Source organism: Dermacentor silvarum, chromosome 8 (genome assembly GCF_013339745.2).
Source record: "Dermacentor silvarum isolate Dsil-2018 chromosome 8, BIME_Dsil_1.4, whole genome shotgun sequence".
In the NCBI taxonomy this organism is placed as follows: Eukaryota; Metazoa; Arthropoda; class Arachnida; order Ixodida; family Ixodidae; genus Dermacentor; species Dermacentor silvarum.
The window spans coordinates 35774819-35790956 of record NC_051161.1 but is presented as its reverse complement, the minus strand read 5'-3'; the positions used below and the strand labels follow the sequence as shown (position 1 = coordinate 35790956).

Sequence of the window (16138 nt, the reverse complement as noted above, 5' to 3'; positions counted from 1 at the left end):
GCATACTCGAAGTCTTTAATAAACTTTCAATCAATCAAAATTGTGGCAACCAGCCTTTACACCTGCCAGTGAGAACAGAATCATAGAGTGATGAAATTCAGCGATTCATGAGTACAAAATGGACGAGGCCAATGAACTAATGATTGAATCATTTGTTCATTTGTCAATTAATCAATCAAATACTTAGCATTCCAGGGCACCACAGGGGCTATGATGGGTGCCATAGTAGAACTCTAAATTAATTTTGATCACCTGGGGTTCTATAATATGCAGCTAAATAAAAATAAACCAAGTGCTTTTCCATTCCACTCCCATCAGAATGCAGTTAAGAAGTTGAACCTGCGACCGCACACTCAGTAGCACAATGCGATGGTATACCTAAGCCACAGCAGGCACACAGATGGTAGGGGAAAAAAAATATGTTGCACAGGAATTAATTAAATGACACAATAGGCCTGAGATGACACCTGCTCCACAGGCAGAGGAGCAATCAATGCCAAGCCTGGCAACAAGGTGTGTCATGTACGCGAAATAGTTGGAAACTGGCCACACACACTACACTGAGGCATTTCGCTACTGCTGTGGCTTGAAGCAATACAATATCTGCCAAACAGTTTCATTACATGGATAAGTATATGCCTAAACTTAGCTGAATTCCTTATTCTGTGAGATAGGTGCACCTTCTGCTCAGGTGGCCTACTAGTAAGGCTAGATGCACTACATTTCTCACACGGTTCTTGGAGGAGGTTTGATATGTATTTGATGTAGGTCCCCCTTTTCCAGAATAGTGAAAGTGTTAAGAGCTTTTTACTATGGGTGGGCAAATATTCGAAAGTTTCGAATATGAATTATATATTACACACTAACTATTCACATTTGAAAATGAACCATTCGGTATTTTTGAATACCAAAGCTAACCAAATATTTTGCAACAACCGACTGTTAAAGTTGGGTTACTGTTCTCTAGTCTGCAAAAAAAAAAAAAAAAGTATTGCAAATTATCAGAAGGGAAACAATGACAAACAGTTTTAAAAGCAATGCAGAAACAAAATGGGTAATGGAATCTTTGTTTTTGGTTTTGTAGCAGGAAGCCTAGATGGCAACTTATGATTTTTGCTTGCAGTCTGTCATTTAGTGTTTGTCAATCTAGTTATGTAGCAGTTTTACTTTTTTATGCTACAGCCAGTGATACTTTCCTTGCGAATGGCCCCTTTTACATGTGTCTATGGCACACAAGTCCATCAGTAGCTTTTTTTTTTTTTCACAACTTCATATTTTTTATTTGCTAACCATTTATTTAGCATTTTTGGAGAGCTGGTCATACACCAGCCATTAATTCTTTAATAGCTTGTTCGCAGCCAGACTCTAAAGATGTTGAGAGGCTATTCGTGGCAGATTTTTTAATGATAATTATTGATCTTGTGTTTAAAACTGAGCCTAATTGTCCGTGATAGTTAGCTGTCCATTTTTCACTAGTCAGTACAAATGTGGTGCCTGATTATACCGAAAGAAATATTTCTGCTGTAAATATATAGGTCTGTGTTTGGCTATTTGATATTTGATTCATATTCGAAAAAGTTGATATTCAGCCCCCTCTATTTTCTACCTTTCTATAGTGTGAAGCCATGCTATAAAGTTAAGAGCAAACACATGCAGTGGTGGTCGTCCTAAATTGTGCCCATAGAAAGGTTTGCTAGGTAGATGTGGCCTTATTAGCCCTGCTAGAATAAAAATGCTCTATATTTGAACAAAAAAGTACATTGCAGTACAGAAGTGAATAAGCTGCGAAATAAATTCTTGAAAGCATGTCCACTTCTGTCCAAAAGGCCACCTTTTTTTTTCAAGCGACATGAGATTTCCAAGAGTTCATGATACTTGTGCCTTGTGTTTAACATTACACTTAATGTTGATCGTTCCACTTGCTCGGAAGTACATCATCTAGGATATATGTACAACATGCAATTTGCAAGCTGAAACACATACATGAATGTGAAGCCATCTATGCAGGTGTCAGGCCATAACAAAGCCCATCCAAGAATTACAGTTTAGTTTCCAAAAGCAATGAGTACTTGAGAACTGACACTATGCAGAAGCCCTTTAAAAGGTTGTTCATCATATGAGCGATCACTGAATGTACACTACAGCCAGCGTGTTGCCTTCAATCCTTCATTACTTCTATCTACTATAACGGGAGGCAAATGGGGGAGGAGGTGTGCCGAGTGGTGTAGAAGTGTAGAAACATGTTCAAAAAGGAGAGCACAAAGACAGAATCCAATAGAAACATAAATGCAACCCAGCCAAAATTAAAGTTTTATGGCACTGCTGGAAAATAAATATAAATAAAAGGAAGCACATGTAAAGTCAACTTCCGAAGTCCAGCCGTGATGGGACCAGCCAAATCTGCATTATCTCACATACAAACTAAAACAAATTTTTAACACATGAGCATCTCCCAGGGCTCTTCAACAAAGTGAAATTAATTTTTTTTTTTTTGACATTTATGACATTTATTTTTTTGGAAGTCAGCCTTACTTTAAATTACTTGATAGGAACGCAACTCTATTTTCAAGCAAAGGCAAAAAGATGTGGCTTACACATCTCGCTCCCCACCCCCTCTTTTCTTTTAACCAAGCTCAATAGCAATTGAATTTTCAAATCTGTTAATTGTGGCATTATTTTAAGCAGGTGTGAACTCTCGTTGAGGAATGCTGTGCTGTTGGCAACAAGCTGCCAGGTTAACACGCATCAGTGTCACTGTGCCTCACAATCCCTGAACTTTTGTAAAGAGTGATGGTGGAATAAATTTGTATTTGCATGAGTGCTGTCCTATGTGCACGTGTAAGCAGTTTTTATCCTGACTGTGGTAACTGCACATTCCTTATAGAAATGCAGAACTTATCGCCATATTCGACTCAGTGTCAAAGAATACCTATTATCAGGGTAAGCTTACTTTCAAGCCTTCGACTTGTGCTTCCTCTGTGTGAGAGGCCAGAGATGAGATGGCTCTCATCAGTTGAGACGGCAGCCAAAGCTGTTCGTCATCACATTCCAGGTTTGGATTGAAGAGCTGCTCTCGAAGCAGTTGCTGCAAGGATCGTGAAATGACAAGTGCGTTGAAAGGAATATGTGACCATGTGCAAGGCAAATGAGCATTATAAAAAATGGGACATTAAGATCTGATCATTGTTTACTGCAAATGTTCCTGTCTAAACTGACAAATTGCAGCAGTTGTTAACCAACTATGCAAGCCTAACTTCAAGCTCTATATGTGTACAGTAGAGTTCAGAATTAGTATGCTAAAACGGTCATACTAAAGGATCGATAAGGCAGTTGTCATCAAGATTCTAGAATATAACCGGTGATGAAACTGTTCCATTTTCTGCTACCAGATTCAAAATGAATTTAAAGTGTGCATGGACTGTAAATTATTAGCCTTTGCTATATTGAAAAGAAATTGAAAGAAACATTTGTTCAAATGCCACATTCAAGCTTTTTAGAACCTCAACAAGAATCAAGACAGAGAAAACCAATGAATGTAATCTGGTTTACAAAGCAAATGAAACAATTTTGACATGCTATGCCCATTGTCCACACATTTTGATGAAATGGCATTGATAATCTAGCCTTGTATGTATACATGCTGGAGGAGAAAAAAAATGCTAAGCAGTTACATAGCGAAACGAAACATGATTAAGAGTGTGGAGCTGCTAGACAATAAGCATAAATCGATAACGTACATTTAAACCTTAAAAATAATTGGTTGCATGACGTTTTCATGTTCATGACACATCTTACAAGAAAAGTACTGTACTGCGTATCTTACAGTGAATGTAAATCACATTTACTTACAAATGATTTCTACGATGACTGTAGCACACTGATGTCTAAGAACAATTTTAAGACTACCTTGAGGCTGTTACATAGCATGCTCTAAAATTTTGGTTATACAATGAGCACAATTTATAAACTAGCACTATAAGTATTTTCACTGGTCATAGTAATAGTAAACGTAGCGGCAAATGAGCTAACAATGCCTAGAGAGATATCATGTTAATGGTCATATGTATCTGTGAGCACCTCAAAACTGGAATGTCAGCACAACAGAAAAAATGGCTGCCAGGAGGCTCTTGGGTAGAGACAACATTGTTACGAGTCCTAGCAATTTAAATCACCACCAATAAACTGCTCTCTGGTGTGTGCAATATATGATTACAGAGTGCTATCTGTTAACAATATATGTAAGTAAATATTAAGCTATGGTGTGTGAAACCCCCAGAGTCTTTTAAAAACTGCTAGTGGAACTGCTAGACTGCTAGACACCATTCTGTAGATGCATATTTAAAGAGCATTGTATATCAAAAGACTTTGCATAAGTGTGGTAGTGTGTTTGCCGAAACCTGTCTCCATGAGGACATGTTATTCCCATGTGATCCAGATGAAATTGAACATTGGAAATGCAGCTGACACAGAACCAATAAAAAGACTGCCTACACAGAACCGAAAGAATACTGACTGCATTCAACAGAATGCAAGACTACCACTCTTAGTTTCAGCACACAATACTGCTTCTCCTGTGGACAATGCACAGTGACTACCACAGAAAGCACCCATACGGTAATCCAGAGATACTGTAAATGACACACAAAGTAAAGAAAAAATAGTCCCCACAGATTGATGAGTGACCATATACAACACGTAATGGGTAATCTTGTCAGATTGGAATACAACAAGCTCTTTAATTGTTGTTAAGGCACTAGCCAAACCTACAATTCTTCAATTGTGCACAGTGTGGTGGACATATGAACTTGGGACACATGTTGTGGGGATGCGCGATGCAGGCCTCGTATCTGGAGGACAAGAACAAGTGGGACAGCGCTCTTAGGAGCAGCGAACTCCAAGACCAACTCTGGGCTGTCCAGAAGTCCCGCGAAGCAGCGGAGAGCCTAGGGCTCCCCGTCCCGATGTGGGAGGTGCCCTCTACACTTTGACGAACAGTCTGGTGTCCTTCAGGACCCTCTTTGGAAATAAAGTTTCACCACCACCACCACCACTAGCCAAACCTCGAGTTGTCTGTATATGCTTTAAGAAAATGGGCTTGGGGGAGACCCTGAATATCCTGCGAGCTGGTCAATAAGTCTAACGATGGTAAATGTTTGAGAACCACTGGTCGATGCTATCAATAACCATGCAGACAGCAGTAATGATGGTTCTTGAATGCAAGACAAAAGCAAAAGAAAAGCTTGCCTCAAAGGTATAAATTTAAATTACTCTGGTGTAAGCAAATAGCATAGATTAAAAAAATTCAACTCTGTACACCTGTTGCACAGGTCACTGATCTGGCAGTATATCAGACTGGTTAGGATAGAGGAACGTTGGTGCTGCATGATGTGAATATGTTGCCCATATTACAGTAGTCATTACACCTTTAGGTGCTGACCATTAATTACAGTGTATGCTGTTGACGTTGCTCTGTAAACAAAGCATCATTATGGCATTGGTGTAAGGACGTAACTACAATATAAGGAATTAATTAAAGAGGCCTTATGTGGTGCAAGCTATGTGATAAACTCCCACTCTATGTTAACTAGTAAGCCTTAATGGTTTTACAATATGTGCCACTTCAGCATGAGAGAAGCATGACAGGAACCTGCGCCGTTGAAGAAACACAGTGTCGCTGCAATAGTGATACACGGATATTGGGGAATACCGAAGGGAGAGGACACAAACTACGTTAAAGGTGCAACACAACACAAGCAAAACTTAAGGAAAGCTATGCGAGCAGCGTTGCTGCTGGGGTAATGAAGAGCACATTCTAGGTATGCAGCTATATTTGGCAATCCATGTATGGTACTAAAGTGAGCAAAGCTGGTGTTTTTGCGCTAAGCAAACACAAGAACGTACCTGTAAGCCACTAAAGGACAGGGAAACAAGCTTCTTTTCTTTGGATTCCAGCGCCAGTTGCAAAGCGTCAAAGCATTTTTGCCTGAAAAAAATACAGCTGTATCTAGCAACTAATAATACGCAACGAAAGAAGGTCAAACTAGAAAGGACAAAATCATGTTTACCTGACTTCATATGGCGGATTCCTTAACAAAGCGTGCTTGTTTGCCAAGGCCTCTGCAAGTGCGAGAGACAGGTTAATAGTGCACGGTTATCTACGATTGTATATAACAAACTGGTCAGGAAAAATGGCTAGTAGTTTCGTTGGTTTAGAACTTCATACCTTGAGCTTCCTGGCATGCTTGACGCAAAGCAGGGTGCTTCTGATGTGAAGCTTCCTTTACAAGTTTGTAGAATATGTCTTCCATGCTTAAAGCAGACGCTCGGCTGTGTCACATCTTGCCGGGGTTTGCTCAACGTGCTCAAACAGTACGTGTAGATGCAGCATGGGCGCGCACTGCAGTCCACGAAGCAACCGCAAACACTCGACAACTTGTGAGCACAGCTGTCAGGGAAGCACGTCAAAGCCGCGACAAATAAAATCTGTTTTTCGCGCGGTCAGGCGCCGTAATGCAGGCGGGGGACGTAGTGGATAGTCTGAATGCAGTATTATTCAGATGAGCGTACACGGAACTGGTATGGGCGAGCTTTACGATGGCAGTGAAAATTAAAAATATGGACCGATCATTCACTCCGTCGCCGGCGACATACGGGAAAAGTGAAACCAAAACAGGAAACGTCTAGCGACACCTAGAACTCTCGTAACAATCGCTGGCTGCGCTAGCAGCCGAGAAGCCCGAATATAATCAATACGTGAATGGAAAAAGGCACTTTGACACCTGTGTGAAACGAAAGTTTTTCTTGGACGACAACGTCAAGATCGCCAAGGGAAGAAGCTACCTGCGACTATTTGTATTCGACTGCGGTTGCGATTGTTCTTCCATCCCAAAAGATACACTCGACTGCATTGTGATCGTAACCTGCTAATGAAGCGACCGGCATCTACTTGTCGGATACTTTTCGGCAGTTGATAACAGTTTTTATCGTTTAATTAACGTCAAGGCTTTAGCATGGGAACTCAAGAAAGCTATGTCTTCTTTTGGTTCGTGACGTTCTGCGGCATGTTTACGGCATTCATCCCATTGATCGTCAGAATGGCAAGTACACATCGTGGCACTGTGTTCCCGTGGTGTTCTCACTAAACTGCGAAATATGAGTAGTACAACAAACTAACTGAGCTTATTTGAAGTTGCTGATTTGAGCTTACCGAGAAGCGCTGCATGGTTTTCACTTTATATTGCTCATTATTTTCCTACATTGATTTCCAGGTGCTTCAGGTGATTTCACAGGAGACAGAGATGGAAACTAACTTGCGTCGGCAAGTATGTGATCTCAGGGCCGAACTTGGAAGCATGAACATAGTGGACGAGTTCGCGAAGTATGCAAAGATACAACGAAAGATTAACAAGATGTCGGAAGAGCTGGCACACCAGGGTAAGTTGTGGTGTAATCAGCACGATCTGTGTGTAAGAACTTTAATTACCTCGCCAATAATATGCGAAACATTTTGTTCCCACTCTTACTAGGAGCAAGTAGTACGCGTCGTTTACCGGCTGTTCAGGTGAAATCGCCTGACTGTTAAATTAGCAGTTTCGTTTAGTGAGCACTGCATTTGTCGATCCTCTCGAAGCATGCTCAACTCTCAGTGTTTCACGTGAATGTTATGTATCACTTGCCAGTCCAATATCTCCATATCAAGCCACTCAGCCGATCCACACAAATAAAAAAAATAAAAAATTGTATGTTTGTTTTGATCGAAATGCGGCCTGCATTGTGACATTTGTATTTTTGCTTTTATCAGCTCAGCTAAAGTCTATGTACACATTCAAGGTGAGGCTGGCAGCCACGGCACTTCTCTATGCACTCGTGGTAAGTGTGCTCTTTATAGTATCTAACAGTTAACTTATTAGTCCCTGAAGGTCTTTGAATGAATTTCACCACCTCTTATGAATTGAACCCCCACGATGACAAGAACCTGCAACTCTAGTTGAAGTTACAAGCATGCTTAAAATGTTCACTGCAGCGTGGGTCACAGGTGGGTTACGGTAGTTATTCCCACTATGCGCCTGTGCAGGGCTTTCTTGCAGTGTGCAAAGTCAACGGAGAGAAAGAAATCTTGTTGCTTTTATTCCGATGTGTTGTGGCAACATCTTTCTCTGCCTTGAGAAAGATTCAAAGGGGCACAATTTGTGAACCACCGATGGGTCACGACGCACCTGAGGAATATGACAAGTGACCCACCGGTAGATCATCATGCACAAGAATCAAGGCGTTAAATAGGGCTGCCACAGTGAACGTGTTAATCTATGCAATAGATTGTAATGCTTGGTGAGTATTGTGCGTGTACTGGAAGTAATAATGTAATGCTGGCATATGCCAGCTATGTGTCCCTCATATTTGCTGAGCATGAAGTTCAGCAACAGCGTGATCGCGTCCTCATTTGGGAACAGCAACAATAAGCATGACATTTGCCTCCTAATACTAAGTCAGACTGAGAATATTTAGCTGCTGAATCACCGTGATTTGCAGTTGAATAGCGTGTTTTGGCGACGCGGAATTTGGACATGCCCATAATAATGCGTGGTCTCCTATATGTAGCTATACTGCAAAGTATTGTTCCTAATTCTGAACATTCTTTTTGCATATTTTGGCATATGACACACGTAACCTATCAGAGGCAGGGAGATATACTATCTTTTGATAGTAGAATTACTACAAACCAATACTGCATCAAGTGCCTTCAGTCTACTTATAAATATGTGGTGGTGATGTCCATGTTTCAGGGTTTGACAGTCGCCTACCTTGTATGGAACTACAGGTCAGTACCTGTTGTGATCTTGCCAGAGGCATGGCTCTCGCCGCTTGGTGCACTACTTGCACCTGCATCTACTTCACCAGGTAAGTCATAGATCTGTTCAGCATTTGTCGAAAGTTTTGAAGCCTGTGTGCAATTTCCCATAGTTATCCTTGCACCCTGTGACAAGCTGTTGTCTTACTTCTGCTGCTTTGAAGCTCAGAAGAGTAAAGAAAGCTGTCCTCCTTGGTTCTTTGAGCAGAGCTAGTTTGTTATCAAAACTTCTTTCTGAAACCTTGCTTGTCAATTCCATGATTACTTGTGCATTCAGGTTTAGCCATTGGGCTTATGTCACCACACAAACATAACTACCTGGATTCCTTCAAGATAAATCTATACTCTCTTAGCTCGACAGTTTTGCTAAACTGCCTCAAGGTGCAAGTTCTTGTTTGATGTTAATCTATGTTGTCGTCATAACCGTCATCTGAAGATGTCTCGCTGTCCTACAGCTAAGGCCTAGATCATTACATTCAGAAATTGGTACATCTTTTGGTCATCTGGCACTAAAATTTCTGTGTTGAACTACTCATCTGTCTCATCTATATACTGAACTTATATTCCTACACCTAATGATGCTGATTGGAGCTGAATTTGTTGCAGCCAATATGTAACTCGTATACCCTGTGTTAGGTTATTCATTATCGTCATAAAACCAAAATATTTGCTTTATCATCTGAGATCTATTGATTGCTATTGTTGTACTAACAAGTTTTCAAAAGCTGGTGACTAGATGAATCAATGACCTCTTGTGGGACCTATGATGCACATGTACAGTAAGCTTACTGAAACATCTGCCTGAAAAATTCCATCTGTTCATTTCTCACACTAGTGACTGCATAATCTCCTGCCTGCAAGTTAGCAACCATTCATTTAAATTTTTTTTTAATAGCAGTATACATTGTACAGCCAGAAAAAGGAAATTCATTTCCTAACTCACTTCAAGAGGAGGGTTGATTTTATCTCTGTTGATATTGAATGATTAGGTGATTTAACAGTTCATGGAATGCTTAAAGCTCCATGTCGTTGCCCAAGTTCAAAGGCATCAATGTTCTTTCTGTTGTATAAGTATTTCAATTTTCACGAAGAACACTTGGTAAAGCTATAAAAAAAGCTGTAAATATTCAAGAAGCATGATATGTGCATCCTTGCCCAAGCATAAAAAATTTAATTATTGCCGATACTGCCGCAGACTTCAGGTAAAGGAAAAATGTATATATTTTGTATATTTTTGCTAGCCAAGATGGCACAACCTTTAAAGGTGGAGGCAACACACTGCCAAAACAAATTCAGATGGCTTTTTTTCAAGTTGCAACATCTTTCCAGCGCTCGAGAGATTTTGTTTGCTTCTCAATTACTCTAGCAGTTGGTTATTTTGCCTTCTTGTTGCCACTGGGCTGTGTTCTTAGGTGGAAATGCAGCAATGTGCTTTATGATTTTTTTTAAATTCAGCGGCCCTTCCCCTACCCGGAACAGGGGGGCACACGAAGCTTGTTGTACCCTCAAAATTGGGTGTCGCATTCCCTGGCCTCGGGGTTCGCTGCTCTTCGTTGACGCTGGGCCTCTGTAAGATGGGCTTTTAACGTGGGATCCGCTGCCTGCCGCTGTAATTGAGCCTGGGCTTGGGCTGCCTTGAACGCAGGATCCGCACGGCAAGCGCGAGCCTGCTCCCGGCGTTGTTGACGGCGTTTCTCGTCAAAAGCAGCCTGTTCCACCGCCGACCGAACGACTGCCGGCCTTCCCATCCGTTTGCTGAGCGTGCACTGAAAAGGAGACCCAACGCAATGCGTGCGAGGCCCTTTCCATCCCTTTCCCTTCTCCCGGCACGTGCCCGCTCCTGATTGGGTGCTCCCGTCACGTGTTACGGGCGCACGCCTCACGTGTTTCACCAGCGGTCTATTCTTAGTCTTTCCCACCGTTTTCCTTCACAGGTTTTTTGCGGTCACACCTACAATGGCACCGACACTTGTGAGGCAATACAAGCTTCGTATTGTAAATGTTGCATTTCATCGAACTTGTTGCCAAGATGAAGTGCATCTGGCTTTTAATGTCACATTGCAGATGTAGGTTGCATTACTGATATGTTGTGTGTTTAAGGCAAGCATTGAAGCTGAGATTATTTACTCATACCAGTGCTCCTCTGTGGTGGTGCTATACAGTGTATCTGGGACATCACTGCTTGTTTCATGTGCCTCATAACACCGAAAATTTCTAGTTGAGTTCAAAAGAAATAATTTTAGTTATGAGATTAGGCCATGAGTACCCCTAGTGAGCACGACTGGCTTCAGCAAAGTCCTTCAACACTATTGCGATATGCATGATGGTGATACTTGCTGAAGAAACTGATAAGGAGGTCCAACTTCTTTTATTGCTACTCCTTTTACTGTTATATAGGTGGTGTTCAAACTGTACAAAGGGGCTTCTGGCTTCCTCTTCGATATGTGAAACAATTTTTCAAACAAAATGTCAAACATTTATGTGTACAATGAAAACAACAGAAAGCAAACGTATAACCATCTGTGAACTGTTGAGTGGCATACTCAAAGCTTTGAGACTTATCACCAAGAGACACACATCAACATATTTCCATCAAGAGCTTCCCAGCTTTGTTAGCACTCCGTCAAATTTTTGCACTTGCGACTGCCTTGCATGGCCTCCGAGATCACAAATGTCTACATCATAAAAAGTGATGTTATCTTGCAGGCCATTGTTTTGGCATACTGTAGTCATTAGTGCTTGCTGCAAGAGAATCCAAACATCTGTGGAAATACTGAAATGCATCAAAATCAGAATTTGTTAGACTGCATAAAAACGTTGGCATCACAGCTGTGACTGGGATTGAGTAAATCATAAAACACCGTTTGGCATTTCTACACCAGTGCAGCACTATGCGCAACCAGTTGCTGAAAACCCACAAGAAGCCAGGTGTGATGTTTAATGATGTCATGTGTAGACAACGCCTATTCTCAAAACAATTAACAATAGAACTATCTGCTTTGATAGACAAATAGATGTTGCGAAGCCAGGATGCTCTTTCATTACAAAATTGTCATGATTCAGGCACTGTATCAAATACCGTATTTTTGTGCGTATAACCTGCACCAATAATTCAAGAACACAAGTTAGTACGCGGGTTATATCCCTTGAGGTGTGACTTCACGACAGCGCGAATTTCGCCTTGAGGTGGGGCTTCACGGCAGTGGAGCGCGCGCTGCCGGAAAGCCACATTTCAAGGCGAAGTTCTCTGCTATTCAGTTTCGTTATCACTTAGGGAACCCCACCCTTCCCCTCTGTCTTCTCCCCTCTTTCATGGTTGCCCATTCATCTCTCTCCGTTTTTTTCGTTTTCTTCTGGCTCGCCATTTGGCGTTTTGGCTGTGTTAGTAGTTAGTTAATAGCGCACGCTCGGCGGCAGTACTTTAGAGCGCAGCAGAAGCTTAAGAGGTAGGGAACCGAGCCGCTGGCCGAAGATACGACGTAGATGAATCGTTTATCTGTGATCGGAGACTTGGAGACTGTGTTGATTTGATATTTGAATTGACAAAGGTTTGAGCGTTGTCGTATGCTGTATTTCCGTGGGTTATACGCGCGTAAATTCTTTCTTTCTGGTGTTGGAATTGGGTGTGCGAGTTAATTGCAGAGGTAGGTTATAAACATGTACCGAAAGTGCCTAAATCATTGTGGTGAGGTTGACTAGGTCCATTTGTAGCAGTTATTTGTTGATGTGCAGATAGGAATGTGCGTGGATACAATTAATTTGGTGCCGACTTGTGCCTTGCCCTCAGAGCAAAGGTCTCCAAGACAAATGATGCGACATACGCTCTCGCATGAAAGGAAACAAATGAACATGCATTTTAATTCATGAAGCAAAGAAAAACTACTCTAAATAGACCAGTGGAACTTATTTTTGTGGAGCATGCTCTGGAGTTGACCATCAAGTCCTATGTACCATGTATGAGCGTAATGTCTAGTGCGAGTCTGAGAATTCTTTTTACTGTGTCTCTAGCACTGTCTTTGGCATTTTATCTTGCAGGTGGGATTGGGCTCACACCTTGGCTCCTGGTGTCAGGTTCAGTCGGGCGACAGATTGCAAAGCACCTATAGTTCATCTGGCATCATCGGCAGTAGACGTTAGACTACATCAATTCCTGACTTTTCACTTCATGCGTGTGCATTATTGTGAGAAACTGGGCATAACATAAAATTGTTGTGTGGTGTGTGCATGTGTGTTTGGCTAAGCCTTAAATAAAACCCTCCCTTTATTGAAAGACTTGTTTTAGTACAGTATAGTGCATCTCCATGCACAACTAAGAAGCTGACAGACTACCTGTCCAGCATGCAGCCAAACTCTTTTCACAAAATTTTAGTAAACGGCGTGGTCCATGTAATCAACATTTCATGATGTCATATGACTGCAACAGCACATGCCAAGTTGCAAGCCATTTAGCTTGTGCTCGGAACGTTTACAGTAGTATAGTAATTAAAAAGTTGCACTTTCACCCAAAAGGCGAAGCATTGATAGCTATGGCAAAATATTAGACAACTACATGAAATATGGTAAATTGCATTGAACATTCACTTTAAATAACCAAGCATGGCGTTATGCGCCCGCTGACAAACATGAACAGATCTGCTCGATTAAGAAGTCAGACTAACAGAGTCTAATTCTTCGAAGAGTTATAAAGAGTAACTGCTGCTGCAGAGAAAGAAAAAAAAGTTAACAGTGAAAGAAATAAGCAAGCAAGCCTTATTTTTTTTTTCCTGGAAATTAAGTATAGTTCAATATCGCTTAGTCTTGCGAGCAAAATTTCCAATATGCCTGAGGGACACTTACTGTTTGTTTCATGCAGGAAAGACAAATATGCTGTCAGTTCACCACACGTTTATATTCCTGTCTTCTTTAATATTGGCCAAGATCTTTAATGTTTAGTAGTTGTCTTACCTCAGTGAAACGTGGGCAGCCACAAATGGCCTAGATGCGCAATAGTCTTATCACAGCCCGAGGTTATTATATAGGTGGGTGCCGGCCATTATAAGAAAGAATTATGACTTAGTAAACGCAGCCTTGTGTCTCAGACAGTACCATTGCGACAGCTTGTTCGCACTGTAATTTTTCAGGTGGAAGACCAGGAAAGCAAAGAGAGTTCGTGGGAACATGAATGTTCACGTTCCATCGAGCTCTGGTAGCATCGATGGTGTAAGGTGTGGACCAGTTGTGACAGAATGTATGGTTTCCTGATGCAATTTAGGGTAATGACGTTGAGAAAACATATGATGCCTGTAATATGTCATGATGGAAGTGAAAAGTGGGATTTGCTGCACAATTTCCTGTTCAAGATGTTCGAGTATACAGATATGCGGGATGCCGCGGGCTGGAATAAAATGTCGCTGAATACTTTTTGCAAAGGAGTGTGAAGAAGCGTACAACATTTAGAGAATTCAGCTTTGTTTATGTTTCTAAGTGCATTCCTTGCGAGAGAAAACCCGGTGCTTTCTACGGCTACAGTAGTTCTTGTAAACTTTTTTACATTCGGTCACATTCCTTCCAACCGTTTCATCCCAAACGTACAGTTGGCACTCGTGCCTTCCTGTGAGAACAAAGGAAAGAAAAACGGTTTGAAAAGTCAGTAAAAAAATGCATATATTTCGCAGTAATATGGTCAGTCTAAGCAATTGATATATGAAAGACAACGGAGCGGTATAAGCAACTTCTCAATCCTCATTCTCTTCGGAAGCACTGCTATACACAAGGTAATGTTTAGTTTCTAATAAATAATAATTGTATTTTGCAGCAAATTCTTAGTGACGGCCTTATACCAGCTCCAACATGGAGCCGGTATAACGCGATGTGAAAAGCAAAAATAAGGGATTACTGCTTAAAAGAGAGAGAGAAAAAAAATATATATATATATATATAAGTTGTCCAATCGAATGAGATATGCGCAAGGTAAGTTTTATATCATATAAATATAACTTCTTATTACGTTTAAAAAAAATTGGGGCTTTGACACTTGTTGCAGTGCACTTAATATCGACCACGCCATCCGACGCCGAACTTCACCACCGCATGAAAACCGTTCCGAGAATTTCCCCTTCCCCCCTTGGGAGCATCGCTGCAAAAGAAAGCAAAAATTCACAGGGCCTCTTACGTTATCCCTAAGATAACTTGAAGGCGAAAGCCCAAGTAACGATGCATTAAAGACGACACATGACGTACACATCCCTCTTAATTTGCTTAGTCATCCCTCTTAATTTGTTTAGTCATGTCTCTTAATTCGCAGAGTCAGCCTCTTAATTTGATTAGTCTAAATTGCTTAGCCATCCTCTTAAAGCGCTTTGACATCCCTCTTAATTCGCTTAATCATCCACTTAATTTGCTTTAACACCCATCTTAATTCGCATCTTTATTATCCATCTTGCTTGCTTACGGGGGTATTGGTGCTTAGGGGGCATATGTCATTGATGATAGTTTTTGTATCTTTTGTTTCGTCGACGCATTTTCACTCAATGACTTTGAAGGTCGACTGAACGATGAGACATATAAGGCTTTGACCTTAATAAATGGTCGCGTTCACTCTTCACAGATGTCACAAAAGAACTACAGGAAGGCGCCGAGGAAAGGGCACGTGCTCTCAGGCAACCGAGTTGTGGGGATCGGCAGCCAGAGCATTGTCGCTCGCTCGCTCATTCGTTGGGGCTATTCGCTTATAGTGACAATCATTGTCGATGGCTTCCGCATAATTTTTTTTTATTTGTTACTGTTAGAATTACTGATATAACAATTAAAGAAGGCAGTAAAATATCTATTCCCCTAGAAAACCTTGAGTAGCACTTCGTGTGGCGTCATGAGGGGGACTCCGTAGCCGCGTCCCGCTCGCTTTTTATCGGAGTTGATCATTCTAACCTGTTCTGGCTTTTAAAACCGGACATAAATATCTAGGCAGGCTACCTGTTTGTCAAGCAGATTAGCTGATGTTTTATTTTTATTTGTACATTTTATCTTGCGAGCACAATTTTATGGACAATCTAGGCGAATTTTAGCTCTCGCCGTGATATGGTCCGACCTCCTGGCACGATAACAATGAGCGTCCCGCGCGCTGTTTGCTGCGGGCGTGAGGGAAAGCGTGCGAGCAATGCGTGCGAAGGTGAACAGAGAAAGATGGTGGCTTGATTTGGCTTGATGCGTTCACTCTTCTCGTGGGCTCAATTTGGAGGTCATGTGTAATCAAGCGTACGGTAGATGAGACACGCGCACATCCAAACATGGCTGCTCGTAGATCTGTTAGTG

The 16138-nt window shown here is 41.4% G+C and overlaps 2 protein-coding genes across 3 annotated transcripts in view; one reads left to right on the top strand and one right to left on the bottom strand.

Moving 5' to 3' along the window:
• LOC119461011 (brefeldin A-inhibited guanine nucleotide-exchange protein 3) overlaps positions 1-6601 on the bottom strand; it is a 106993-nt gene extending 100392 nt beyond the window's left edge. For both annotated transcript variants that reach the window (XM_037722181.2, XM_037722182.2), the window contains exons 1-4: positions 6224-6601; positions 6066-6117; positions 5902-5983; positions 2951-3085 (exon numbers count right to left, since the gene is read on the bottom strand). In XM_037722181.2, coding sequence (XP_037578109.1) covers positions 2951-3085; positions 5902-5983; positions 6066-6117; positions 6224-6308 — 354 coding nt within the window. In that variant the 5' untranslated portion in view covers positions 6309-6601. The remainder of the gene's footprint in view (positions 1-2950; positions 3086-5901; positions 5984-6065; positions 6118-6223) is intronic.
• A 35-nt stretch (positions 6602-6636) lies between these two features.
• LOC119461013 (guided entry of tail-anchored proteins factor 1) lies at positions 6637-13118 on the top strand. Its single transcript, XM_037722183.2, has 5 exons — positions 6637-7097; positions 7269-7434; positions 7802-7869; positions 8784-8898; positions 12884-13118. The coding sequence occupies exons 1-5, from the start codon at positions 7011-7013 to the stop codon at positions 12952-12954; spliced, it is 507 nt and encodes a 168-aa protein (XP_037578111.1). The 5' UTR covers positions 6637-7010; the 3' UTR covers positions 12955-13118.
• The last annotated feature ends 3020 nt before the right edge of the window (positions 13119-16138 follow it).

What these genes read in the sequence shown, in the direction of transcription:
- LOC119461013 (XM_037722183.2), top strand. Translation starts at nt 7,011, where the DNA reads ATGGGAACTCAAGAAAGCTATGTCTTCTTTTGGTTCGTGACGTTCTGC. An exon ending in GGAAGAGCTGGCACACCAGG is followed by an intron (nt 7,435 to 7,801) that starts GTAAGTTGTGGT and finishes TGCTTTTATCAG; the next exon opens with CTCAGCTAAAGTCTATGTAC. An exon ending in CACTTCTCTATGCACTCGTG is followed by an intron (nt 7,870 to 8,783) that starts GTAAGTGTGCTC and finishes TCCATGTTTCAG; the next exon opens with GGTTTGACAGTCGCCTACCT.